This window comes from Vicugna pacos, chromosome 33 (assembly GCF_048564905.1).
Source record: "Vicugna pacos chromosome 33, VicPac4, whole genome shotgun sequence".
Taxonomy (NCBI): Eukaryota; Metazoa; Chordata; class Mammalia; order Artiodactyla; family Camelidae; genus Vicugna; species Vicugna pacos.
The window spans coordinates 3508030-3534677 of NC_133019.1; the positions used below are offsets into that span (position 1 = coordinate 3508030).

Here is a 26648-nt window from a genome sequence, read left to right on the forward strand (position 1 = left end):
CAGCACAATAACACATTTCCTTTGCCAGGTAGGTTACCATCATGATGTAAATTTCTGTACCTGAAGTTCCTCACTGTATCACTTGGTAGGACTGCTAGGATGCTGTCTTAAATTACCTTGATGGCTTGTGTTTATGACTGAGCCATCCTTTCTGAAGGACGTGGGTGAAGCATCTCCCATAGGTAATTATTTTGGTTCCCCTTGTAACATTTCTTTGCATATTCCTTCTTCCTCCTCCCCCTTCCCCTACCCGACCCTGACCTTTAGGCCTTAGATTTCTAAAGATCTTCTTTTTCCCCCTGCTCTAGGGTCATTACGTGTTATCAGAAAGTCAACCAGAATTGGAGGAGAAGCAAGCTGCTGCTCTCTCCGGGGGGGTCCAGGTTCAGCCAGCTGCACACAGTGACTTGGACCCCCAGACCACCAGCCAGCAGCCCACACAGTACATCATTACAACCACCACCAATGGGAATGGGAGCAGTGAAGTGCACATCTCTAAACCTTAACTTCCATCCTTGAGCCAGAATCAAGCAGTCACATCATGTCTTTTCTCATTCATCAGTTTGGAAGCTTCTGACACTTAGAACTTCTTTTTCAGATTTATCATTCACTCAAGAGTTTGGAAATCACGGTTTTGATGCTCATACATACCCTGGGGCTTGTTTTATCAAGGTCACCTTTACCAAACTGACTCTCCAAAGCCTAGGAGTTTCTGCCACGGAATGGAGATCTTTCAGGGGAAAGTAGATTTCAAGATGGAGAAACTTTGCCTTGCTCTTGAGTTGGTTTTTCAACACATGGATAAGCCTTACTTTTCCTTTGTGGAAATATTAAGTGGTGTATAGTGTTTGTACCAAAGGTGGAGAAGGGATGTGCCAAGTCCATGGCCACTGGACTTCTTGATTCCAAGCCACGGCACCAAAGGAGAAGGGGCATCTTATGGGCGTGTGCTAGGTCAGGACTGCTTCATCTTGTTTGCATTTCAGTCATTTAACAGAGGGAGTCTATTGAATATGAAAATTAAAATGATGAAACAAAGGTTTGGCAGTGATGGTCTGAAGGACAAGCTGTCATCTCAATTTTTCTTACTGCTGATGTTTTTTTAAACTTGCCTTTTTTAGAAAGCGGTTGTTGGGCTGTTGGTAGTGCTTTCCACAGACGCTGGCCCTCAGCAGGTTAGGCTGGAACCTTGTGTTCTGCTCAGTCTCCCGTTATGACTCCACGACTGTGGACTCCCTGTACGAGAAAAGGTTGCTTGATGTCAGCAGATTTTAAACTTCCACGTGCAAGCTTGGCCTCCCACCCGCTGGTTGTGCTTGTATGGAGAAGACAGTGGAGATAACGGTACCAAGAAAAATGACTAAAACAGTTGTACTGAGAGACTAAGAAGCACTGAGACCATGTCCTGCCCGTTCTGCAGGACCCACTTACCCGTCATTGGTGAAGGGTGAATTTCCGCTCTTACCAAGTATATAGTCAACCCTTGCTCGTGCATTCCGTGTATTTTAGTACTTCTAATGCTGTCTTAAAATGAACATTCTTTAAGGTTGGGTAGAAAGGTGGTCCTCATTTTTTTTTTTAACACTTTTAACTTTAAAACATATTGCTACTCATCTGGGCCTTTTGGTAAGATGAGCAACTTCACATCTAAGGGGAAAATAAAAATGTGGGGACCATTTATAATATGTTAAGGTAACTATAAGGGATCTGGAAGAAATCCAGTCTTAACGTTGCACAGTCAGTTGGGAGAGGGAGAAAAATCTGCCTCAATGATGGTTTTCCTCATTTGTATTCCTATTTGGGAGTCCTGTTAGGTATGAATTCAGTGGGGGAAGACATTCCCCTTCTTTTTACTGTACATTCCAGTGGTACACACAAAACATTGCAGAAATCAGTATGTATTTTAACAACTCTTTGTGACATACTAATACATTTTTAGAATAATTATGGCATGATAGAATTTATCACTCCAGAACGGAAAGACCTACCTTCAGTTTCAAATGAAGTTAACTGATTTATTTTATTTACATTTCTGGGTAAAAACTGGTTCTGTAAATTAAGAAGTATAGTAACTTCTTTGTGGTAAAGACACCTTTCTGAAAAGTAAACAATTCTATTGAAGTAACTTTACTAATGTGTAGATTTTGCACTTTATTTTTGGGACCTTATTCATTTAGTTATCCCTGAAAACTTAGGCACTAAGAGAACTTGAGAGTTACTTGGTAATTGTGTAGAAAATGAAAATGCACTCTATATCTTTGGTAACAAAGACTTAATGCTGACGTTTTCAATAGAAAATATTGAATCTGTGTCACAATATAGAGATTTTGAGTCCCAAAGTCCTACAATGCATTGATTATAAATATCCTAGTGTCCAGTCTAGAAAGACTTGCTAGGTGAAGAATATTAGACTTTCCGAAAGGTCCAGTTTAGTTTTTATAACTTAAATCTGGCCCTGTTGGGTCTTTTTAAATTTGAACCAGCAAGGTACCTCCCTCCCCTCAGGAATAACTTATTGATTAACATCGAAAACTATCACTGAATGGAATGTTCATTTTATGCCAGTTATTTCAAGTTTTAAAACACACAGAAGAAAAAAAATATTGTGGAAGGACATCTGTTTCTTTCCCCTCTAAGTTCTTTTTTTCTCTCTTTTTGTTTTTTGTCCTTATGTGGAATAAGTAAAGACGCTAATTAAAACTAACTGGTATGTTGTCAACCAGAGATGCAGGTGTGGCAGTCAAGCCAAACAACATTGCTTTAAGATCAGGTATTCTGCACATCTATTCTAAGGTAACAGATTCTCGAAAGGACTTGGATTTGAAGAGATGGCAGATTATAAGCCATCTAAAGACCCAATTTGGAAAAAAATGTGTGTAGCCAACATCTATGTTGTGGCCTCTCCTAAGACACATTGGCACTGTAGATTTAAATCAGCGCGGTGTGAAAATTTTGGAGGTTACATATAGATTTTACATTTCTATTGTTTGATTTGTGCCCACATAAATAGACATTTCATCATGTAAAATTCTGGAAAAACCTATTGTTTTGATCTTCTTGTTTTCTGACTTGGAATTATCTTTTCAAAAAACTTAAGATACGTAGGGCTAAAAAGCACTTCATGAGATGCTAAAGCTGACCCACAGGTTGAAAATGTTGACCCTATCCTGTTATTTAAATGTGAACATTTATTGTACATTCAGTGAGTTATAGTGTTAATAGTCTTGTGCTACTCAGCAGGTGTAAAAATTAATAAATATTTTTTTTAATAAACACCTTCCTTGTTTGTATGTGTACAAGGTACAAGAGCTACTGAGATCATTACTTTTTTTTTTATGTTACAACTTACTTGTTTTGAGTCTGGTGTGGTCAGAGACGCAAGGTAAGGGAATTTATATATGACAACTGTGGAATGATGTTCCTCTGTCCTTGTACTTGATGGTTTCTAATTCGAGACCCCTCCCAGCAGTCTCACGGGAACTAGGGGCAGGCACGCAGCCAGCAGGGGAACAGAGATTGGTCTTTATTGGGAAACCACTATTTTCCAACAAGGGAGGAACATTAGTTTGGCTCACCAGTTTGACGTATTTCCATCCAACCTGGAGAACTGATGGTCTCTGCATGGCTGGTTGGCAGTAGTTGTGGAATAAGCGGTTTGAAGCTGTTCTAAGTAAAAATCAATGAAGAAGAAAGGGCCCTAGGTTCTCAACGAGAGGAAGGCTATTGAGCTTGATTTATTTAACATGTATTTCTTCGATGTCTGTACTGTATTTCCAGACAGCGAGGGTCCAGGGCCACAAGAGAGAAATGGGCCGGGCTGGGGCTGGGGGTGGGTGGTGGGCACAGGCTTAGGTCCGCATTCTCCTCTATGAAACTCAAGAAACCGCAAAATGGGAACTAATAGTGCACCCAGCTGTGGTATCATACTGGGTGGAAAGTATTCAGCACAGTGCCTGGAGCAGGGTATGCGCTCTGCAAACGTTAGTTAATAAAATTGCATTCACTCACTCTTGGGCTCCGGAGCCTCAATTCGCGGCCAGGTAAAGACTAGCGACACCGTCTTTGCCCTCCGAGAGCTTCTAAACCAGGTGAAACCAACAGGCTAACTGCAAACTGCATCCCAAGCCTCAGTCAAGCGGGTTTCTGCAGCTCCAGGCTCCGCCCCGCATGCCCCGCCCCCGGCGCCCCCAAGCCCCGCCCCGCCGCCGGCGCTTCTAGGCCCCGCCCCTCGCAGCCCCGCCCCTTCCGCCGCCCGAGCCCGGAGCGTGCACGCACCCAGACGCCTTGCGGGAGCGAGCGCGTCCGGGAGCCCACGGGCCGAGAAGCGCCGCGGGTGAGGAGACCCGCGCCCGCGGCGCGGGTAAGTGCGGGCCAGGGGCGCCGGAAGGGTCAAAGTGTTTCCGGGGAGCGGAGGGAGGGAGCAAGCGGTGGGTCTCCAAGGGTCGCTGTCCCCGGGGGCGCGGGGCCGGGGAGCCGGCGGGAGCCGGGGGCCCGCTTGGTGGGGGTTAGGGTTAGGCGCGGTGTGGGGGAGGGGCAGCGGGCGCGGAGGTGCAGTTCAGGGCGGCGGACCTGGGCCTTGGTCCCGGGCGGGGCTGGCTGGGTTGGGTGTGCAGCAGGGGCTACAGATTTGGAGCCGGCGGTTGTTGCGGAAGGACCCGGGGTGTTAGCTTCTGCGTTGGGGAGGGTCCAGAAGGAAGGTTATCCCCGGTGCAGAGGAGAGGCCATTGGGGGAGGCCTTCCTGGTCTGCTAATGAGGTCCAGGCCGCCACAAGACTTAGAAATCCTCTGCTTCCGGGGTTCCAACCCTTTGGCTGCTGTCTGATTTTTGTATTTTGAGGTCCTCTTCAGAATTGTAGCAGGGCAAAGATTGACACTCCAATAGGTTAAATTTAGCTACACATCCACCTTAGTTGAAGAAACTTCCCGGGAGCAAGTTGTGGAACAGGTGTTCGTCCTAAGAATCAGGTAGAGCACTGGCTTTGCAGCTGTTACCTATTCTGTGCCAGTTCTGTTCAGCGGGCTTTATTCTGAGCATCAAGTTGCATCTACATTTTTCTTTTTTTAAGTTTTGTTAACTGCGAATGTCACATGCTTTCTCACCTGCTTCAGTCATTTAGACACCAGGAGTATTCAGGATGCGCAGTTCACCATGTGCTGAAGGGTGATGGTACCCAGTGGCTTGGGGGCCGTACAGCTGCTTTGAACACTCCTCTTTCTGCTGTATCTTTACTTAGATCTGACGTCTCTTCCAGATAACTTGAAATAATTAGTGGAAAGGTGCTTATTTTAGCAATAGTTATTACAGGTCTGCCCTTTATCATTTGAGAGTTTCAGTATGAGATGTCGTTAGGTGACTACGTTGTTATACAAATGCATCCACCTGGAGATTATTCATTGCATGATTCTAGGATTGGAAATAACAGTAGAGAGGACCTGGTCCAGCTCCTCTTCATCTTATAGATAAGGAGATTGACACCTGGTGAGATAAGATTTGCCCAAGGTCCCTGAGATCAGGCTAGAAATTTGGTGTTTTAACTGTTAAATCTTTTTTTTTTTTCCTTTCCATTTGGTAGGAATCAGAGATAGAGAATAGATTTAGCATGTTTGTAGAGAGATTGAGTACCAGCTCCCTGTGGGCCTGTTAACTTTGTTCAATCCTATGGTCTCAGCTTTATGAGCTGTTCTCTGAAAGTATCTTCATGTGCACTTTTCTAAAGGTGGTCAGCAGTGTTCAGTTATTACAGGAGGGAGAAAAATATCCTCACATTTACATGGGTATAAATATCAAATGGACCAACTAAAGAGGGGTTGGCCACTGACTTTGCCGGCTGTCGGTGTCAGGTCTTGGAGCCTCCAGAGTTTATGTGGATGAATAAAGTCCTATTAAGGTACTTCTTTTTCCTGATTTAAATTGAGAGTTTATCCAGGAGGTATTGTGTATATGTTAAGAACATGGGTTTGCCATCATGCAGACCTGAGTTTCAGTCCTACCTTTGGGGTTAGGCAAGTTACTTATCTACTTTGGTCCTGGGTTTTCCTGTCTGTAATAGATGTAATACCCCTGTCTTGCATGCTTGTAAGGATTGAATGAGGTATACAAAAGGCCTGGCACTTAATATACCCTCGTTAAGTAATGTAGTGTTACCGTCTGGACTTTACTAGTCTATGTGGATTTTCATTGAATTTTCTTTTGTGAAGAAACAACAAAGAATTAATTGCTAAAACAGAACTCTACAGTATTAAATAAATTGTGTTATAGTAGATTATTGGCCTGGGAAGTCTAAATTACGGACTCTGATGTGTTGATCATTTAATCTTTGAGTCTCATTTTGTTTGTGTGTAAAATGAAGGTATAAGAAATTTTATAAATTTGGGAGTTACTGTAGAAGCATTCTGAGTAGCGAGAGATCCTCCTAGAAAAGATCTGAAATTCAGAGGAGGATTCAGTGGTAGAAGGGCAGGCGAGCCGTTGAGCTGTAGTTAGGGTGTAAGAATAAGGTGTGAGAATGGATTTGAGATCCAGTATTCTGGGCCAGAATATTTTTTGACATCAATCAGATCCCTGGGATTTCTGCCTTTCTGTCTCAAGGCGTGACTGCATTTTTTTTGTCAAGGTTACCCGTGGAACATAAGCAATGGATTCCTTGGACCACATGCTGACGGACCCCTTGGAACTGGGCCCGTGTGGGGATGGCCATGGCACGCGGATCATGGAGGACTGCCTCCTGGGGGGCACCAGGGTGAGCCTGCCGGAGGACCTTCTGGAGGATGTGAGTAGTGACGTCGACACTTTTCCTCTCTAACTGTTGTTCTTAGCCTTTTCCACACTTGGCAAGTTTTCAGTCCTTTGTACTCCCTTCTGTTTAATTTTCTACATTGTAGCCCAAATGATCACTCTTTTTTTTTTTTTCAAAGTGTAGAGTCTATTTAATAGTCTGACTAAGAAAGAAAGTGTAAGCTACATCCTGTTGTATGTTTAATAACATGTTAACTTGATAATGGGGCATAAGGCAATATTTTAATAGGATGATTTTCAGCAATTAACAAGAAGTTTTATACTTAAGGGCAGAATTATATATATGTTTACCTTAGAATGCTCACTTATGTTGCAAATCAGGAAACAAAGCCCAAACATATTATCTCTGTCCATAAGATAAGCAGCCGTCTAGTCAGTTAATAGTATGGGCCCTGGGATAGTGTATCACTGTGCTTTTGACCATGGCAGACAGCTGTGCGGGCATCATTATTATTAAGGTGGCTGTCGTTAATAGGTGCTTATTATGTACAAGGCACTGGGTATGCTAAATCCTGTATTTGTTATTTTTTTTTGGAAGGGGAGGTAATTAGGTTTATTTATTTATTTTAATGGAGGTACGGGGTGTTGAACTCAGAACCTCATGTATGCTAAGCACACACTCTACCACTGAGCTATACTCTCCCCCTAAATCTTGCATTAATTTATTTTTAAAAAATTTTTTGGGAGGGGAGGTAATTAGATTTATTTATTTATTTTTAATGGAGATACTGGGGATTGAACCCAGGACCTTGTGCATGCTAGGCATGCACTCTACCACTGAGCTATACCCTCCCTCCCTAAATCGTGCATTTATTTATCTTATTTATTTGGCCGTAGTTCAAACATACAGATAGGTGTAGAGTATCATGCAGCAAACATCTGTGCATCTTTCAATTTTGGGTAATTTCATTTAGTCATAATTGGTTCAGGTTTGTCTTTCACGGTATGTTAAACATTGTAGATGAAATTTTGCCCTCATCTTAGTCTCTCTCCCACCTGAAGTAACAGCTACTGAAATTGGTATATAGCTTTCCCATCCATATTTTCTTTGCACACTCTTTCAAGTAAATCTCTGTATGTCATTCATTCAGTCAGTAAACACTTATTTAAGTCCCTACTTTGTGCCAGACAGTGAGATGCCAGGAATAAAGTCATGTGCAGAAATAGGTTTGCAGGGGAAGGTCTTGGATGAGCAGGGAGCCGGAGGTGCTTTGTTGCATGTGTGCTGCTGACAAGCCTGGTAGGTGGTTGGATTTCGGGGTTGTGTCCTGCTTAAACCCCTCAGTGTCCCCTCGGTGCCCTTAGGAGGAGTCACGAGTACTCAGCATGTGTGCAGCTCCCTTGCTCCTCCTCACCGTCTGCTGCTTCGCTTTCGCTCCCTGTCCTCGTGCTAGCCAAATGTTGCCTAGACTCTTCTTTTAATTAAAAATTGGAAGGTAGCACACATGAGAGTATATCAAATGCACATACATACAGCTTAAGCAGTAATGAAATACCCGTGTAGCCACCACTTGGTTTGAGAAGTAGGATGCCACTGGTACCGCTCAAGCCCCGGACCCCTCCCCGTCTCCTCCCCCTCCATTCCCCCCACAGGTGGTTGCTCTCCTTTGTTATGTGTTAATTCTTCTTCTCTTTTTATGGCTTTGCTCTGGATTTTTAACCCTCCTGCCTCAGCATGTTTTCCCCTTTCCTTATCCCTTGCTGTCTTAAATGTTACTCCGTCTGGAAGGTGTTCTCTGGGATGTGTGCCGCTCCTGTGTACTTACAGGTGAACTGCATTGTGACGGCTTGTTTAGCTGTCCTTCCTCCAGTCAGCCTGTGCGCTAGTGCGTCTGAGCCCTCGGCTCGCAGGTGTCCCGCACGTGATTGCTGAGAGTGAAGCGGTGTCGGTAAACTCAGCAGGTGTCCCCGGCTCCCCAGCTTCTCTCCTGCCGTGTCGACTTTTTCTGCCACTCATTTTAAGCTGAACCAAGGTGTCTCCATCTTAACCCTTGTCTGCAGAACTGGTTTCCACATGGACTTGTCTCTGCTGGGCTCATTTTCCTGTTGTTATTTACTGTCGAGGGTAAGAGTGTGGCTTACATGTAATCTTTACTAATCTCTTAAGTTTTGAGAGTTGAGTAAAGATGAACGGAATTTTAGTTTGTTTAAAAAAATGTGAAAACCTGAATGATAGTGACGGTTGTCCAACAGTGTGAGAGCGCTTAATGCCGCTGAACCAACCGTATGTGCAGTAATGGACAAAATGGTAAATTTTATGTCGTGTATGTTTTACCACTTATGTACAAAAAACTGAAAAACTTAAATTTTTTCTTATTTACTTTCCTCCTGCTTTTCCTGATCCTCCAGCCTGAGATATTCTTTGATGTGGTCAGTCTCTCAACGTGGCGGGAAGTCCTAAGTGACTGTCAGCGTGAGCACCTCCAGCAGTTTCTGCCCCACTTTCCCGAAGATGAAATCCAGCAGCAAAACCAGCTCATCCTCGCCCTGTTCAGTGGGGAGAACTTCCGCTTTGGGAACCCTCTGCACATTGCGCAGAAGCTTTTCCGAGGTGTGTAGCAGAGAATTCTCTTTTTGAGAGGGGTGGAGGGTGGGAACACACCCAGTTACGCTTTGTTCTCATGCACAGACACCGACCCGGAGCGGTTTCCGTGCAACACTTTGCTGCCTGGGCTGTTCTTTTTTTAATGAAAATGTTTAACTTATGCTGGAAACACATGAATCATAATTGTATTGTTCATTGATTTGTTATAATATGAACTCAACTGTGTAGCTACCACGCTGGCTTACCCTTTATTCTGCCGCATGTACATGTGTGTGTGTGTGATGCACATGCACACACTTCCTGCAGAAGTCCTGACCCTTAACCACCAAGCACTTCAGCAGGATGTATGTCCTAACGGGACATCCTTCCACATAACTGCAGTCTTGCTCTCACACCCAAGAAACTTTACATTGAACAAACAATATCCTGGAATACCCCATATTCAGATTTTCTCAATTGTTCCCAAATGTCATTTGTAGTTGGCTTTTAAATCCAGGATCCAGTCCAGTATAATGTATGTTTGGATCTCGTGTCTCGTAGCCCCATGAATCTAGGACCCTCTGCCTCTTTCCCTTGTCTTTCAAAATAGTGACATTTGTGATTTACAGAACATCCTGCTTTCTGAGGTATTCTTGCTGCTTCATTATTAGGTTTGGGTTAAATGTTTTGCCGTGAGTACAAGAGGGGAAATGTCATTTCCTTCCCACCCCACCTCAGGGGGCGTGCGGTGTCAGTCTTTGCATTGCTGGTTATGATGGTTTTGACCACCGGGCTATGTGGTGGCTTCCAGGCCTGCTGACGGCAGAGGTGCTTTTTTCCCTTTATAACTAAGAAGCAGTCTGTAGGATGATACCTAGAGGCCATGTGATAATCTTATTTCCCGAAAGCCTTTGTTTTACCCAGTGGTTTAGCTTCCACTGGTCCTTCCCTGAATTGGTTATTACGTCGGGGATTCCACAGTGGTTTGGGACCACTCTTTAAGTCACAGTTTGCTCTCTATCTTGTGGAGAGGAGCAGAGGAAGCCTCTTCGCCGGCCCCTTCCTGGAGTGACTGCTGTGGCAGGAGGCCCTGAAAGACAGCACATCTTGAGTTTTGTTAAACTGGATCACTTGGCAGCTGCAGGAGGACCGGAGGGAACAGGCTGTCTCAAACCCCATTACCTTAGGGCTTTGAAAGGGCATTTCCTCTTTTGGTGGGTTATTAAGGAGGATTCCCCTGGCCACTTTTCTTTCTTTTTCTTTTTTTTTTTAATAATACACCAAAAAAAGTTTTAATGGTCCCCAATATATATACGCAACAACTAAGCATACACTTGGGAGAAAAAAAAATCAAAACCAAAGTGAAACAAAAAAATTAGGACACAAATGACCACATCTAGAATCCCACTCCCTCTCTGGCCACTTGGCTGTCAGACGTCCCGTTTCCCTACAACAGGCGGCGTAACGTGGGTAGAAGTTGGGCTCTGGAGCTGGACCACCTGGGTTCAAACCTGGTTGCCCCTTCTATTAGCTGTGTGACCTTGGGCCAGCTACTTAAGTTCTCTGTGCCTTGGGCTGTGCACCTGTAAGATGGGCATGTGGAAGTGCTATCTTTATGGGCTGTGGGAGGATGAGGTGAGTTAATGACACACGGCCCTCACACAGTGCCAGCTGGTTGCCAGGTCCTGCTCTGGTGTTGGCTGTCACTGCTTACCTTGGAATGGTCACTTCTTTCTCTTATTCTTCAGTGACCCCTTCCCCCATGTAGCTTTTCACTCTTCACAGTCGTCCCAGGTTTTCCTCAGAGCACTCGGGAGAGTTGAGTCTCATTTTCGGGCTGGCTCGGGGGTTTCCTGTCTCTCCCGCTGGGCGGCAGGCTCCACGTGGACACGATCCCCCTGCCCCGCGCGCTGTGCTCTCGTCAGCACAGAGCTGACTGCGTTTCCAGGGCGCGTGACGTGTTTGTTGACAGCGTGTCCGCGGTGGCCTCTGCTCTTTCAGACGGACACTTCAACCCCGAGGTGGTCAAGTACCGGCAGCTGTGCTTCAAGTCTCAGTACAAGCGCTACCTGAGCTCCCAGCAGCAGTATTTCCACCGGCTGCTGCGGCAGATCCTGGCCTCGCGGAACGTGAGTGCAGCGGGGCGGGGGCTGTGCCCCGGTGGCGGGAGAGGCGGGGCGGGGCAGAACAGAAGAATGCCACCCGTGAGGCCCTGACACAGCTCAGTGTATCTGTCTTTCTAACGACCCGTTCTGAGATGTGTCCTGATTTTAGAGGTGAACGTGAGAAAAAAGACTACATCGTAAAATCGATGGAGTGTAGCTTCAGCGTTTACCAAGAAAGAGAGGCGGCTGCCAGCTCTGTGGTGGGTTGTGAGGGAGAACCAGGTCGCTCTGAGGCTGCCAGGGCAGGGTGGTGGGGGTGCCCGACGGGGACGAAGTGCACCAGGCTCGGCATCCCCGGATCTGGACCTGTCTTGGGATTCTTCGGGGCGAAGTTGTTCTGGATCTAAGTGGTTCTTTAAGCTTCTTTATGAAAATATTTGGGTGTCTGGTGTAGGTATTCATTCTTGATGGAGCAGTCCAACACGCAGATTTGGGATTTTTCGTCGTTTAATAATAACACAAACCCTTTGTCTTTGGACGTGTTCATGTGCGAGCCTCTTTCTTTGTGACGGAGAGGGAGTTGAGCTTGTGACACAGTGACGAGAACCAGGTGTAGACTTGGGAATGTGCCAGAGCAGGCTTTGGCTGAGGCCTGTCCGCTCTTCCAGGACCTCCTGGAGATGGCCCGGCGCAGTGGCCCCGCCCCGCCCTGCCGGCAGAAGCGCCCGTCGCCATCCCGCACACCCGAGGAGCGGGAGTGGCGCACCCAGCAGCGCTACTTGAAGGTGTTGCGGGAAGTAAAGGAGGAGTGCGGGGACACGGCCTTGTCGTCTGATGAAGAGGGTGAGTGTCCTTGGGCTCTGGTGGGCTGGGCACCCGTCCACACCCACAGCCTGTTGTCTGGTTGGAGCCAGTGGTAGTGTTTCCTCCCAGCAAGGAGGTGTCCCCGCGGTCTGTGGGTGGAGGGTCGGGGCTCAGCCCGGAGACACTCCCGTCAGGTGTCAGGTGGGGGCGCTCTCAGCAGGCTGTCTGGTCCCGCGGTGCCGCTTGAGGGACTGCTTTTCCCCTCACAGGAGAGGAGTAGTGCCTGTCGGCCCCGCAGTGCGGCCCCACCGCTCTTGAAGTCTCTCTTCCTGGAAGAGCCGTTTAAGTGACCTGAGTGCTCCAGCCGTCTGGGGAGGGTCAGGAAGGACGGGGGAGCCCAGCCTCCCTCTTGTTGGCTTAGCCTTCTTGAACCCAAATGGCCACTTACTCAGTCTCCCCTATTGGAGTCCACAGCCACGTTGGATTTACAAGAAAAATTTTCTTTTGAAGATCTCAGCTCATGGCTTCCGAGCTCTCCAGCACGCTCTCCTAGCCCCGCGGTGCCCCTGAGGGTGGTGCCCACACTCTGCACCACGGACATGAAAACCTCAGGTGAGCATGAGCTGCTGCCGTGGGTTCCTCCCGCCAGGGGAGCAGAGCGGGGTTCCTGAGAGTTAGGAGATTTGGAGCAGGTTTTGTGTGGTTCCACTTTTTCACAAGTAGCTAGGCCAGCCGGCCTTCCTGCCTTTGTTTTGAAATTTACCCCAGGAACTGATCAGCTGGCATTTTGGCCTAAAGAAAGCAGAATCCTCAGTCAAAATAACAATACTAAGAGACGATTCAGTAGTAGAACAGAAGGGGTACCAGAGCCAGAGCGGTTTCTTGGCATGTCTGTGGAATTAGAGAACGTTTTAATCAGGAGATGAATCAAAGGAGAGCATTAAGAAACTTGCAGGTGTTTTAGGAGTAGCTAAGGGTCGTCTCTGAGGTCACTGTTACTGACCAACGTACAGAAGAGCTGCAGAGTGAGCCTGTGGCTGTCAGTCCTTGCAGCACCGAGGTCAGAAGGGAAACTCAGGAAATACCTTACTTTTGAATATTGCAAGTGACCAGAAAGGTGTGAATTTGAGTGTTGTGGGAGTGAACAACCATTGTGTGGCTTGGTTCCTCTTCTCTCAGATAAGCTAGAGCTGGGGGAGAGTGACCTGAAGGTCATGCTGAGGAAGCACCACGAGAAACGGAAATACCAGCCGGTAAGACGGGGACTGGGGTCTGATCTCTCCAGATCTGGTATCCCCTTTCCTTATCCTTGGGGGCAGGAGCAGCATGGGAGGCCCGTTTCCATCAAGGATGTGAGGAGAAGACTGATGCTTTGATTGCATAGGGCGTCTTAGTGCGCCGTCGGGTCCGCTCTTTAGGACGGCGCTGCTGGGTGAGGCTCAGGGAGCTCGTCTCCAGCCCTGTGGCTGCTGAGCAGCAGAGCCAGGCGTCGGGCCTGGGTTCCTCCCGCTTGTTCCGTTCCTGCCCCGCCAGTCCACCACATCGAGGTGGCGCCAAGCCAGAGCATAGTGGAGGAGGAGAGGCAGGCAGTCGGTCCCCGGCGGAGTGGCGAGCTGGGAAGAGCCCCATGCTGGAGTTAGAACTGAGTTCTGTCTCTGTCCTTGCCACTTACTGTGATGTTGGGCAAATCCCTGATGCCTCTGAACCCCACTTTCAGTCTTTGTAAACCACACTGCTACTTAACCAGACAGAAGAGCATGTGAGGTGAGGGGTGCGGAAGAGCCTTGTCAGCTGTAAGTGCTGGGTGTGAGCAGTTGGAGCTGGGCTCTCCCTGCCCTGTTACGAGGAGCAAATAGTTCATAACTCTGTCCGTTTAAGTTCAGTATGATTTCCTCAAGTGCACCTGACGTCTCATTGTATCTGTTAGGTAAGTTGGCAAAATGATCAACAGTTGTAGCTCCTTTTCGGGGCCTCCGTGACGAATCTCACTCTCATGTCTAGGATCACCCGGATCTTTTGACGGGGGACCTGACTCTCAGTGACATCATGATGCGAGTCAATGCTGGCAGGAAGGGCTCTCTGGCAGGTAAATGGTGGCCTCCAGAGGAGGCCGTTGTCTGGCTGTGGTGTTGCATTACACCTGTTGGCACGTTGCAAAAAAAGATGAAACCAGTGCATCCTTCTCGCTGGTGACCTTTGTTTTGTTATTGCCTCTTATGGATTTATAGGTAGACAGTGAGTATAAAACCAGTACAACAGATCATTGAGTCTTTAAATCACTCATGGGGTTTGGTTTAAAATCAAAACAGAACAAAACTACATGTCTTCTTACTGAGATTTTTCTTTTACTTCTCAGCTTCGGCAAAATAATATGCAGATAATACTCATCGTTTCCTGGTGCAGAAAATGCAGTTCTGTGACTTGTGTTGCTTTTTTCTCTCCAGCCCTGTATGACTTGGCTGTCCTTAAAAAAAAGGTTAAGGAAAAAGAAGAAAGGAAGAAGAAAAAAATAAAAATGATCAAATCAGAGACAGAGGATCTGGCTGAACCCCTGAGCAGTGCTGAAGGGCTTCCACCCCTCTCCCAGGCTCCATCCCCACTGGCCATACCTGTTATCAAAGAGGAGTAAGTGAGCGACAGGGGTGACCAGTCAGGCATGCTCCCAGGGCTGGTGCTCACTGTGAGCTGGGCTGGGTTGACCCTGTGAGCCCTGAGTCCCAGGGGTCCTGGGGAAAGTGTATATTGTGGTCCTCTACTGAACTTTCTTATGACTGCTAGGAGGCTCGGAGGGCCTAAAGCAACCTGGGAGTGTCTTGGTCTTTTTGGTGGTTCTCAGATTTTTTCTTCCCTCGTTAGGCCTCTTGAAGACCTCAAGCCTTGCCTTGGAATCAATGAGATATCTTCCAGCTTCTTCTCTCTTCTGTTGGAGATCTTGCTACTGGAGGGGCAGACCAGTCTCCCTATGGTAAGCCTTTTTGGAAAAGTCAGGTATACATCGAAGTTCCAGGTTGTGGACATCTTCAGTGGTCTGTGGCTCGAGAAGCAGAGCTCTGGGTCCCCCCTGAGCTCTGCAGCAGACTGAGTCTGTGACCTGGGCACACTGGACGAACACAGCCAGCTTGTTCCGGCACAGCCGTGGGATGGCTGGTGTAGAGTAGAACTCTGACTGGCTTCTGCCTTCCCTTTCCCTCAGTTGGAGGAGCGAGTTTTGGACTGGCAGTCCTCTCCGGCCAGCTCCCTTAATAGCTGGTTCTCTGCGGCCCCCAACTGGGCAGAGTTGGTGCTACCAGCCCTGCAGTGTCTTGCTGGAGAAAGCCGTGGTAAGGTACTTCTTTCTGGGGAGTCAGTGCCCCTCCCCGCCCACCTCCCAGGCTAACAGATCCTCGTAGTAAGCTGGAGCTGGGCTGGTGAAATCATCCTGGCTTTGCAGGGTGCTGTCCTGAGAGCCATTAGCGTGGGGAGGTCGGAGCCGGGGTGTCTGTTGTTCTCAGTTTAGCGTTCTCTCGGACCTGCGCGGCTTGTTTATGGGCTCCGTTTCTTGCAGCTGTGCCTTCCGGTTTCTCTCCCTTTGTTGAATTCAAAGAGAAAACTCAGCAGTGGAAGTTGCTTGGTGAGTAATGCGTCACTACCTATAACAAATTTTCCTTCTGTTTCCTCCCCTGAGCTGCTTGTGCCTTCCAATCAGTACAGACCAGGTGAATGTTGAATAGGGCGGTAGTAACCCTTGTTTTGCTCAGTAAAAGAATCCTTCAGGACCCCTTTGGGACTCACAAGGTCTGCATTCACCCCATCGGGTGTGGCTGCGGTGGCCTTGCCCTTCGCTGTGATGCCCGCTGGGGCTGGTGGAGTCGAAACCTGCAGAGGTGTTCTACAGCAGCTCCTGCGTTTCCGTCAGCCATGTCTACGGTTTTAGATTAACTTGTAGCAAAGAAATTATTTTCCTTCCTAAGGTGGGCTTTGCTACTGAGGACGATGTGTTGGGCAGCCCCGAGTAAGCTGTTTCTGAAGAACAGGCTCCCTTTGTTGCAAATGTGGGAAGTCCCACATGCAGTGTAAGTTGTGGTGACGTGTGCCTGAAATTTGGTGACCATTACCTGGGCGGGGGGTGATCAGAGGAAGACGCAGTGTTGGTCTCCTGGGGAAGCGCACATGCCTGTCCAGTGTCTGTGAGGAAAGCAGAAGGTTCATTCATTCTTTGCAGTGCGTATTCAGCCTCTGGGTGTCAGGCACTGTGGTACATGCCGGGCATGTAATGGTTTATAAGTTAGACAGTGTGCTCCCCCCTTGGAGTTTAAGGTTTGTTTGGGGGACAAATACTCATTTAAATGAAATAAGCTTACACATTCTGTAAGGGAAAATGCTAGAAGGGGTGCATGTCTGTGATGAGGCATTGGTGTGTGCAGAGTCAGGGAGCCCTTTCCTGAGAAAGGTGATTTGAGCAGAGGTGTCAGCGGTGACCCGGGATGAGCTGGGTGGGGGGTCGGGAGCACTCCCCGTGGAGGGAGCAGTGTGGATTGGGGGTGCCAGGGAGACGGGGATTTAAGGTCACACAAGCTTGTGTAGAGATGATGCTAATCTGGACCCAGACAGGGAGAATGGGTGAATTTGGGAAAGATTTGGGTGGTGAGAGCCAGAGGACCGGGTTATGGATTGGACATGGTGAGTGAAGGAGGAGGGCTGACAGGCATCACTTCTGCTAGATTGGTATGTGGTAGGCAGGGGTCCTGCCAGCAGTATAGGTGGCCTTGGAGGACGTCCAGGCTTGGGTGAGGGGGACAGTCATGAGTGTGGTTTTGGACAAGCTGCCTTTGAAGTACTGAGGTGGAGAAGCTCACTAGGCAGTGGGATGGGTGGGTTGAGGGTCCAGACCAGAGGGTCAGGATGGAGAGCTGTGGGCACACACCGAGTGCTTGGAGCCAGAAGCCTGGGGGGAAAGTGTTAGAAGAGGGCCTCGGACTAAACCTTGAGAAGCTCCGCAGTGGAGGAGGCGGAGTGAGGACACGTGGAGAGGCAGTGACTGCGGAGTCAGGAGGTAGGGAGTGGTCACTGGCCTTGACTGTTCCTGGAAAGTTTAGGAAGATAAAGACGGGGTTTGTGGACATGGAAGAAGTGATGAGTATTTTGGAGGAGTCATTCGTTAGTGGGGTGACGAGGGTTAGGTTGCTGGCAAGCTGATGGCCATTCGTGAGGCCAATTATAGTCCTTCTAGCCACCTGGCTGGTGACTGGAAATCAGCCCTGGAGGGGACTTCACGGGAGCAGCAGGCCTGCTGGGACCAGGTCGTAGTGTCTTCAGCTTGTGGGCCTGGAGCTTTTGGCTGCAGCCGCTCAGCTCTGCCCTGTGCAGCACAGCCACAGACAGTGTGAACCGGCGGCCATGCAGCTCTGTTTACAGAGCAGTTCGCTGACCTTCGCGTCCCCGGTGGAGACCTGTACACACATATCGGGGCCCCCTTTCCTGCAGCCACGTGAATGCTTCCCAGCACCCCCCGTTACAGAGCCAGTGAATCGACCACTTTCTAGCGGCTTAGCGGGGGAGGGGAGGGCAGGGAGGGGGACTGGTGGCCAAGAGAGGACTTTCTAAAATTTTATTATTTTTTTAAATTTCAACAATATTTTATTGTTTAATGGAAGTACTGGGGGTTGAACCCAGGACTGTATGTGTGCTAAGCATGCACTCTACCCCTGAGCTCTACCCTCCCCCACCACGAGAGGACTTTTTTTTAAAACTGAGAGAAACTTAGTGTGTGTCTAAGTGTTGATGGAGAGGATACGAAGCGGAGAAGGGAAAGTCAATCGTACAAATTCTGATGCCAGTGGGTCAGCCTCAGATGGCAGGAGGCGGCTCCTCTGTTTTCGTTGTAGGGGAGAGACTGGGTGCACAGCAGTGGGCTTGTAGGTTTTATTTGCGGGAAGTTTGAGGGGGTTTGGTCAGACGGCTTTTCTGTGTGAAGTGGGAGGGAGAGCAGCGATCTCAGCTGTGAGCGGGAAGGGAGGTTGACAAGAGTGGGGACAGTTGTTCTAGAGCGAGTGGGGAACCAGCTTGTCAGAGATGTGGTTAGCTCGCTGGGCAGACGGAGGGCCCGTGGGGGCTGCTCACACTCGTGTATAGAGGTGCCCTTTGCTTTCCTCTGGGTTTTCTTTCTGGCAGCCCTCAGCTGCCCGAGTTGAAACTTGGAGAAGGTGGATAGTGCGGAATTTGAGCTTCGCTCGAGGGCAGTGATGCAGATGGGAGAGAGGGGCCTTAGGGGTTACTGTGCCTATAGTTGAGATGGTGGGCGTGGACCCGGAGCTGAATTGGGGAAGGCGGGGCTGATGGGAGCAGGGAACTGGGGTGTTTGGACTGGCAGTTGAGACCGGGTAGCATGTCGATGGGAGAGGTAAACACGCAGCAAGCGGAGGGGAGGCTGTTGTGGCCGGAGAGCAGGATGTGTGAAGGTTCTTGGCCCTGGCTGTGTGCTGCAGCTGTTTGGGAAACTTCTCAAAAAATGCTGATGCCTGGACTTCACCCACAGGTTTTTCGATTTAACTGCCTGAGTAGGGCCCTGGCATTGTAAAATGTTTCTGGGTAATTCTCATGCACAGCTAGAGTTGAGAAACACTGGATTAGGCATTTTGAAGGTGGAGCAGCTTTGGGCAATGACAGAGTCCGGTTGTGGTTGTGGGAGTGAGTGGCTGGGGTGCAGCGGAGGGAGAGGGGCCCTGGGGTCACATGACTGAGCCTTGAGGATGCTGGGTGGATCGTGTTCCATGCGGACATTTCAGGTTAATTTTCGTGAGTGGTGTCACATGGGATCCCGAAACCCTTCTGCATGTGGACGCCCAGGTGGAGGGTAGTCTGTGCGCAGGACCATGGCTGCAGGTCCCGGCAGTTACAGCAAGTGAGGAGAAAGGGAATCTTACTATTTTTTGCCTTTTTGTTCTTTTAATAGGCCAGTCCCAAGATAATGAAAAGGAGTTAGCTGCACTCTTCCAGCTGTGGCTAGAAACCAAAGACCAGGCCTTCTGTAAGGTACAGTTTTCAGGAAATACCAGCTCTCTCTGTTGGGCTTCCAGAACCCTTGAGTTAGCCAGAATCCTTTAGTCCATCCACCTGTGACTGTTTTCCTTTTTCTCCAGCAAGAAAATGAAGACAGCTCAGATGCCACAATGCCTGTTCCTCGGGTGTGAGTATAATGCTGTGATGGGGGGTGGTCAGTGTGTCAGAGCTGTCATGGGCTTGGGAGGTGCCGGGGGTCCATGGACCCTTCCCTGCCTCAGCCTCCCCAGGGGGCAGCACACTCCCACCGGTAGAGTTGCCCGAGGGGTCTGCGAGGGGTGCCGTCCGCCTGTAGGTGCCTGCTTTTTCCCGAGCCCCTCCTCAGTTCCCGCTGGAGAATGGTTCATCCAGCCCATCTTTCTCATTTTCCCTGTGAAGTGGAGGCAGGAGTCTGGGTGACTCTCTGAAGGTTAGTGACAGGACCCAGGCAGGGTTCAGGTCCCCCAGCCTCTCTTCCTGGGCTCTGTGGGTCACCCCAGGTGATGATGTCCAGTCTGTCGTGGCCCCTTTCTCCCTCAGCGTTGTTGAGGTGGAATTGACCTGACATTGTGTGAGTCTAAGTGTGCAGTGTGTTGATTTTATACATGCACGTAGTGAGTTGATGGCCACAGTAAGGGTAGTTAGCACATCTGCCACATCACGTAATTATCAGGTTCTTTTCTTGCAGCGAGAACATGTAAGGTCTTTGTTAGCACCTTTCAGGTGTGTGATGCAGTATTGCTGACTGCAGTCACTATGCTGTGCATGAGGTCCCCAGGACTTTTTATAATTGGAAATCTGTACCCTTTGGCCAATATCTCCCCATTCCCCCCACCCCCAGCCCCTGGTAACTACCATTTTAGTCTCTGTTTCTGTGAGTCAGGATTTTTTAGATTTCACATGGAAGTGATACCATACAGTAATTGTCTTTCTATGGGATTTATCTCACTTAGCTTAATACCCTCTAGATCCATCCATGTTGTTTCAAATGTCAGGATTTCCTTCTTTTTTTATGGCTGAGTAACACTCCACTGTGTGTGTGTGTGTGTGTGTGTACGTTTTCTTTGTCCATTTGTCCACTGATAGACCTCTGTCATGATTGTTCCCATGTCTTGGCTCTTATAAATAATACAGTGAACATGGGGGTACAGCTATCTCTTCAAGATAGTGATTTCCTTTGGAAATATTCCCAGAAGTAGGGTTGCCGGATTGTGTGGTGGTTTTGTTTTCGGTTTTCTGAGGACCCTCCATACTGCTTTCCAGAAATAGAAAAAACAGTTGTAAAAAGAGGGCACTCGTGTTGCAGAGGGAGCGGCTCTGGCTGCTGGAAGGGGTGATAGATCCAGAATTCTTTGTGTTCCAGAAGAACTGACTATGTGGTGCGGCCCAGCACAGGAGAGGAGAAGCGAGCTTTTCAGGAGCAGGTAAGAAAAAGCTGGAATCTGGTGTAAATCTCTGCATCTTTGAGGCCACGTGGAGAGCTCTGAGCCTGGCTGTCCTTGCGTCCAGATTCTTGGAGGACACTCACACCTTGACCTTAGCTGTTCTGTTGGGATTGTTTTGAGGGGGTAGTGATGGTGTGAGAAGGCAAATGAAAAAGGTTTTGATGCTTTTTCTTCCAGATACAAAACACACATTTACCGCTTGGTCCCTTTGCTAGTGACTGGCTTTTGGGGACCATCCTTTTCCCACTGTGGTCGGCTCGGTATTCCTCATGGAATAGCCTGTTTCCTTCCTGTTCTGAGGCCCCTTGCTGTTTGGAGGTTCTAGAGAGGACCCTCCTAATTCTGACTCGGGAGCCTTGCCCCTTCTCTTGCAGGAGCGTTACAGGTACAGCCAGCCCCACAAGGCCTTCACCTTCCGCATGCACGGCTTCGAGTCTGTGGTGGGGCCTGTGAAGGGCGTGTTCGACAAGGAGACCTCGCTCAACAAGGCGCGAGAACACTCCCTGCTGCGCTCCGACCGGCCCGCCTACGTCACCATCCTGTCCCTGGGTGCGTGCCTGCCTTCGGTCTGCTGTACCCCTAGTCCCTGGGCGTGCCCCCTGCCCCCATGGCAGAGGCTGGGAGGGTCAGTGCAGCTTGAGGAAGCTTTGGGGTTTGGGACACAGAGGGGCAGTTCTGCCTCCAGAGATGTGTGCCAGGAACCCGTGTTTCTTCCCTGGAGTCTGGGCCCAAGTTTATGTTCATTCAGGAGTTGTTCACAGGCTGCTGAACAGTTAGCGTAAGTATAGGAGTTTGCTTCCTCCAGACTAGGATTCCTTTAAAGAGGTTTTTAACCTTTTTTATGCCATGAATCTCTTAGGCAGTCTGGTGAAACCTCTGGACCCCTTCTCAGAATATCTTTCAATGCCTAAAATGCACAGAGTTGCAGAAGAAACTAGTCATACTGAAATTGTTATCAAAATATCCAAACAAATTTAGGTTGCAGAAATACGTGCGTTTTTGTTGCACTGTAAAGTGACAAGCCCTAGGAGCAGGTCTGATGGCTCCTGTGACCCCAGCCATCGTGAGTGGAAGTGAGACTTCGAGTTGCCTGCGGCTGTGCTAAGAAAATACCTAATTTCTGCTACGGCGTCGCAGCACTGCCAGTGTGTGTTTTGTTACCTTTGTTCCTAATTGAAGGAAATGCTAAATTTCAGTGAAAGTGGTCACTTTCTCCTGCCTGAGTTCCTGCACCCGCTGAATTCTCGGGGACCTTCAGCCTTGGCTGAGAGTGAAGGATGTGTGGGAGACTGTCCCCGGGGGCAGTGTCCGCCTGGTGCTGGGTCGGCGTTGGGCACGGAGGCCCTCCCTGGGGAGCCCTGCTGACCCTCGGCTTTGCGTTTTCCGGTGCCAGTCCGCGACGCCGCGGCCCGGCTGCCCAATGGCGAGGGCACACGGGCGGAGATCTGCGAGCTGCTCAAGGACTCCCAGTTCCTGGCGCCGGATGTCACTAGCACTCAGGTAGGAGCAGACAAGAGCTTGAGTTTTCTTCCAGGATGGACGTGAGGATGCTTACGGGGAAATAAAAGTAAAAGAACCTAAATTACATCAAACTGCCGGGGGAGGCGGAGGGAGGGCGTCTTGAGGAACGGGAGCAGCTCTGACCCTGACCTCGCTGTCGGCAGCGTTTCTCTTTCAGCTTCTGCTGGAGGTTGCCTGCTCACATCCTGGGGGTGACAGTGCCCCATCTCCTGGGCCTTGTAGTGTCTCGTTTTGCCAAGTGACAGGGTGACCGTGGGGGATGGGCCCTTTGTGTCAGCCCTGCCTCACACCCAGTGCTTTTCCTCTGGAATTCACGTCTGTCTTGCCCTCACCACCCTGCTCTGGGCTCCAGGTGAACACGGTGGTGAGCGGAGCCCTAGACCGGCTGCACTATGAGAAAGACCCGTGCGTGAAGTACGACATTGGGCGGAAGCTGTGGATCTACCTGCATCGCGACCGGAGCGAGGAGGAGTTCGGTGTGTGAGCTGCGGGCGATGTGCCCGCTAGACCAGGGCTGCCTCTGACTTGGTGACCCAGTTGCGTCCTTCTCGGTGGCATTTGGGCAGGACGTGATTGTAGCCCTGGCTCTTAGAGAAGCCACTCCTGACTGTGCTGAGGTTAAGCCTTTACTGAAGCTTCCACTTTTGTTTGCAGAGCGGATCCACCAGGCCCAAGCGGCTGCAGCTAAAGCCAGAAAAGCCCTTCAGCAAAAGCCCAAGCCCCCGTCCAAGGTGGTAGGTGCCTCCTGGGGCGATGGCGGCCGGACCTTCCCTTAACACAGTGTGGCAGGAACCGCGGGGGCCGAGCCGGCCCTTGTCCCACCTGCGTGTGAATCCCCTTCTCTTCCGCTCTCAGAAGTCCAGCAGCAAGGAGAGTTCGGTGAAGGTCCTCGGCGGTGGTCCTTCCGAGCAGAGCCAGATGAGCCTCAGTGACTCCAGCATGCCGCCCACCCCAGTCACGCCTGTGACCCCCACCACCCCCGCTTTGCCCGCCACCCCTATCTCCCCTCCACCTGTGTCCTCAGTGAACAAAAGCGGCCCGACTGCTGTCTCAGAGCCAGCCAAATCTAGTTCAGGGTAAGTGCTTCCGTTCCCCTCCAGCTTTCTCCCTCCAGAGTCCTGTGAGTCTGCCTCCTGAGTTGTCTGTCTCCTGCTTCTGCTTGGTGTTCCCCACAGGGTTCTTCTCGTATCTTCCCCGACGATGCCACAGCTGGGGACCATGCTTTCCCCAGCTTCCAGCCAGACTCCACCGAGTTCTCAGGCAGCTGCCCGGGTTGTGAGCCACACTGGCTCGGCTGGGCTCCCCCAGGTGCGGGTGGTGGCCCAGCCCGGCCTTCCCGCCGTGACCCAGCAGTCAGCGGGGCCGGCACCCACCCTGCCGCAGATTCGCGTTCCAGCCACTGCCACACAGACCAAAGTCGTGCCCCAGGTAAAGAGGGGCAGCGGGTGGGCCCAGGCTGGTCTGTGAGTCTAGCGGGCAGTCGACCTCCAGACCTGTGACTCTCAGTCTCAGGCTCCTTCCACTGTGCCTCTAGTCTTAGCTATGCCACTCACTGGCGTGATCTTAGAGAAGATCTCCTGCCTCAGTCTCCTTTACAGTAAAAGGGGTGTAATATTCGTTCTCTGTGTGTAGGAATAAAATGAGATGTTAAATGTGAAAATGTTTCTGAAAATTAAGGTGTTCTACCCAAATATAAAGAGGTTAACTCTTAGAGAGTGTTGAGCCCTGGGCACTGTTAGGTTAGCAGTGCCTCAGAGGAACGCTTCTGGGTGGTGACAGGCTGGAGGCTCCGCTGTCTGCGTCTTAGTGTCTAATTAAGCTCCTGGCCTCCCGCCCCGAACCAGACAGTAATGGCCACCGTGCCGGTCAAAGCCCAGACTGCGGCGGCCACGGTGCAGCGGCCTGGACCCGGGCCGGCGGGGCTCACGGTGACGAGTCTGCCTGCAGCAGCCAACCCTGTGAGCAAGCCAGCCGCCAGTTCCCCTGGGAGCTCCGCTCAGGGTGCTCCCACAGCTGCGGTCATTCAGAACGTCACGGGACAGAACATCATCAAGCAGGTAGGGGGGCGTCTCTCTGGGTGGGTCTGACTCCTTTGTCTGAAGAAATCAAAGGACGGTTGGACAAGGATGTAGTGATTTGTGACCTTTGATCCTTAGGTCATAGGTGTATTTATTTTATTTTATTTTGTCTTTAATTGAAGCGTAGTTGACTGACGGTGCTAGTTTCAGGTGTACAGCAAAGTGGTTCCCTTATACATACACGTACATCTATGTATTTTCAGATTCTTTTGCGTTACAGCTTATTACGAGAAATTGGAATTGTTCCCTGTGCTCTACAGTAGCAGGTCCTTGAGTTCCGAAGTGTTTCAAGTGTGAGTTTCTACCAAGGGCAGTGCAAGCTTGGTAGAGCCCAAAGGAACTTTTTGTGTGTTTCTTTTCATATAATTCAGCACTTATTAGCTGAGTTTCTTGGTCTGGATCAGACTCTCCGTGACTTTAACTTACTTAGTTAAAACCCTGTGGAGTAACCTGATAGACTTAATTGGCATTTCAGTTTACATCCATGCAACTAGAGTATGTTTGTGCTTTCTTGGTTGTGAATGCGCAAGGGTAAGTGGTGAACTTGGAGGAATTGTCAGGTAGAAAAGCAGTGAATGGTGCTGGGAGCGCTTCCTGCGCATCTGCACCTGTCACACCTGTTACAGGTGCTAAACGTTGTGGTCCTCAAGATACCACAGGGTGGGCGCTTCTGTTGTCCCCGTTTTACACATGAAGCAGTGGAACCACTACTGATAGAGTGTCCTTTTTTTTTTCATCAGACAAGTATTTACTGAGTGCTTTTTGTGTGCCCAGCACTGTCCAGCTGGGGCTCGCACAGGCTGGGGCTCAGTGTCACAGAGTCCGGGGACAGACAGGTACCTCGGGGTCAGCCACAGCCAGGGCTGTGGGGATCGGTGAGCAGGAGGGTGGAGGGGCCAGAGGAGGTATCTCCGGGGAGATGGCTGGTGAGAGAGATGAGGGAGGCGGGAGCGGGTGCTGAGCTGGGGTGCTCAGGGGTTCTCAGGGCACAGGAGCAGCAGGGAAGGGCCTTTTGCATCTGGAGCATGTTGCAGGAACAGCAGGAGAGCTGTGTGGCTGAAGCTCGGTGAGCAGGTGTGCTTGTGTGAGAAGGCGAGGTTGCCAGTGGTGAAATGGTGTCAGACTTCCCCCTTTAATTTAAGCGTGGGAGACTGTGAGCCAGGGTGATGACCTCGCTTACATTAAAGGAACCCTGCCTTTGCGTGGAGTGGAAGCAGGGAAGCCAGGTGGGAGGCATCGCAGCCGTGCAGGTGGGGGTGGCTGCCTCCGCCATGGTCGTGGGCGGAGGAAGCAGGGCTGGGAATAGCCCCGCGGCTCTTGGGTGTTGCTGTGGTTTCCTGAGATAGAAGAAAGCACTGAGGTATGGGGTCTGTAGGACAGACCGAGAGAAAAACACTGAAGCCAGCGCCTGCGTCAGTGTGTGAAGGGGAGATGAGGCCGGAGAGTTGCCCACTCAGTGGACGCAGGTAACGAGTGAACCTGCCGGGATTCAGAGGGCTGTGGCTTTTGGGAATGGATTCAGCAGAGCCTATGAGGCGAGAAAGTGGAGACAGTGAGTGTGGGTGATTGTCAGTCTTGCTTTTGAAGAGAGCAGAGAACTGGGGCTGGAGTCAGGGTGTGGGGTGAGCAAGGGTTCACGGTGTTTCAGGAAGGGAACTGCGTTCTGATGGCAGGGAGTGGCCCGGTAGAGGGAGAGGGGGTGGCTCATGAGATACAGTCCCACAGGCTGGAAGGGTAGTGTGTGTTCCACCAGGAGGTTGGCCTTAGGTGGGAGTCAGCGTGTGACCCTGGGAAGTCTGGCTTGTCACCACCGTGGCGTGCTCTCAGAGTGGAGGTTGGTGCAGCCATAAATAGGTGTTTTTTTTTTTTTTTTCCCTAGGGGAGCAGTGCTGTAGACAAGAGCGGGCCACACAGACGAGGGCCAGGTGTTTGGGGTGCTCTGTAAGGTCGGGTCACAAGGTGCCTGACAGGCTTGTGCACAGGTCTCTGGATGGTTGCAGGTGAGGTGAGAGGTTTAGGGTCCTTGGGGTTTATGACTGATAAGGTGGGCTGAAACAAGCCATCCTGAGCTACTGTGAGATTAGGCATCGTTACCTGGGACTGTTATTTCATTAGGGCAAACACACCCCGCGAGGAATGTAGTTTATTTGTTGAGGCATCCCAGGCAGACATCTGAGAGCCCAGGAATGGGGGTCGTTGGACTTGGAAGGACACTAGTGGGCCCCGCCTTCCCCCTGACAGATGGGCAGTGGCAGATCTTTGGAGCAGGAGCGAAGGTTTCATCTCCATGTCTGCTTCCTGCTGAGCGGGGGGTGGGGCACTGTCCCTGCCTATCTTGCCAATCTGCATAAATAGGCA

General features: G+C 50.0%; 2 protein-coding genes across 15 annotated transcripts in view; both read left to right on the plus strand.

Annotated features, from left to right (window-relative positions):
* Positions 1 to 3275, plus strand: part of PRDM10 (PR/SET domain 10) — a 74558-nt gene extending 71283 nt beyond the window's left edge. For all 11 annotated transcript variants that reach the window (XM_072953768.1, XM_031670348.2, XM_072953772.1 and 8 more), the window contains one exon: positions 309 to 3275. In XM_072953768.1, coding sequence (XP_072809869.1) covers positions 309 to 506 — 198 coding nt within the window. In that variant the 3' untranslated portion in view covers positions 507 to 3275. The remainder of the gene's footprint in view (positions 1 to 308) is intronic.
* A 977-nt stretch (positions 3276 to 4252) lies between these two features.
* NFRKB (nuclear factor related to kappaB binding protein) overlaps positions 4253 to 26648 on the plus strand; it is a 32138-nt gene continuing 9742 nt past the window's right edge. The window contains exons 1-22 of one of the 4 annotated variants that reach the window (XM_072954177.1): positions 4253 to 4360; positions 6615 to 6770; positions 9146 to 9347; positions 11322 to 11449; positions 12094 to 12268; positions 12704 to 12841; positions 13409 to 13482; positions 14231 to 14315; positions 14674 to 14854; positions 15086 to 15194; positions 15423 to 15549; positions 15774 to 15839; positions 19161 to 19240; positions 19348 to 19394; positions 20610 to 20670; positions 21066 to 21240; positions 22085 to 22191; positions 22565 to 22688; positions 22867 to 22946; positions 23068 to 23288; positions 23388 to 23640; positions 24057 to 24269. In XM_072954177.1, coding sequence (XP_072810278.1) covers positions 6636 to 6770; positions 9146 to 9347; positions 11322 to 11449; positions 12094 to 12268; positions 12704 to 12841; positions 13409 to 13482; positions 14231 to 14315; positions 14674 to 14854; positions 15086 to 15194; positions 15423 to 15549; positions 15774 to 15839; positions 19161 to 19240; positions 19348 to 19394; positions 20610 to 20670; positions 21066 to 21240; positions 22085 to 22191; positions 22565 to 22688; positions 22867 to 22946; positions 23068 to 23288; positions 23388 to 23640; positions 24057 to 24269 — 2781 coding nt within the window. In that variant the 5' untranslated portion in view covers positions 4253 to 4360; positions 6615 to 6635. Of the gene's footprint in view, positions 4361 to 4571; positions 4966 to 6614; positions 6771 to 9145; positions 9348 to 11321; positions 11450 to 12093; positions 12269 to 12703; positions 12842 to 13408; positions 13483 to 14230; positions 14316 to 14673; positions 14855 to 15085; positions 15195 to 15422; positions 15550 to 15773; positions 15840 to 19160; positions 19241 to 19347; positions 19395 to 20609; positions 20671 to 21065; positions 21241 to 22084; positions 22192 to 22564; positions 22689 to 22866; positions 22947 to 23067; positions 23289 to 23387; positions 23641 to 24056; positions 24270 to 26648 lie in introns of those variants that run through there. The other 3 variants (XM_072954179.1, XM_072954180.1, XM_072954178.1) reach the window with 3 other exon arrangements.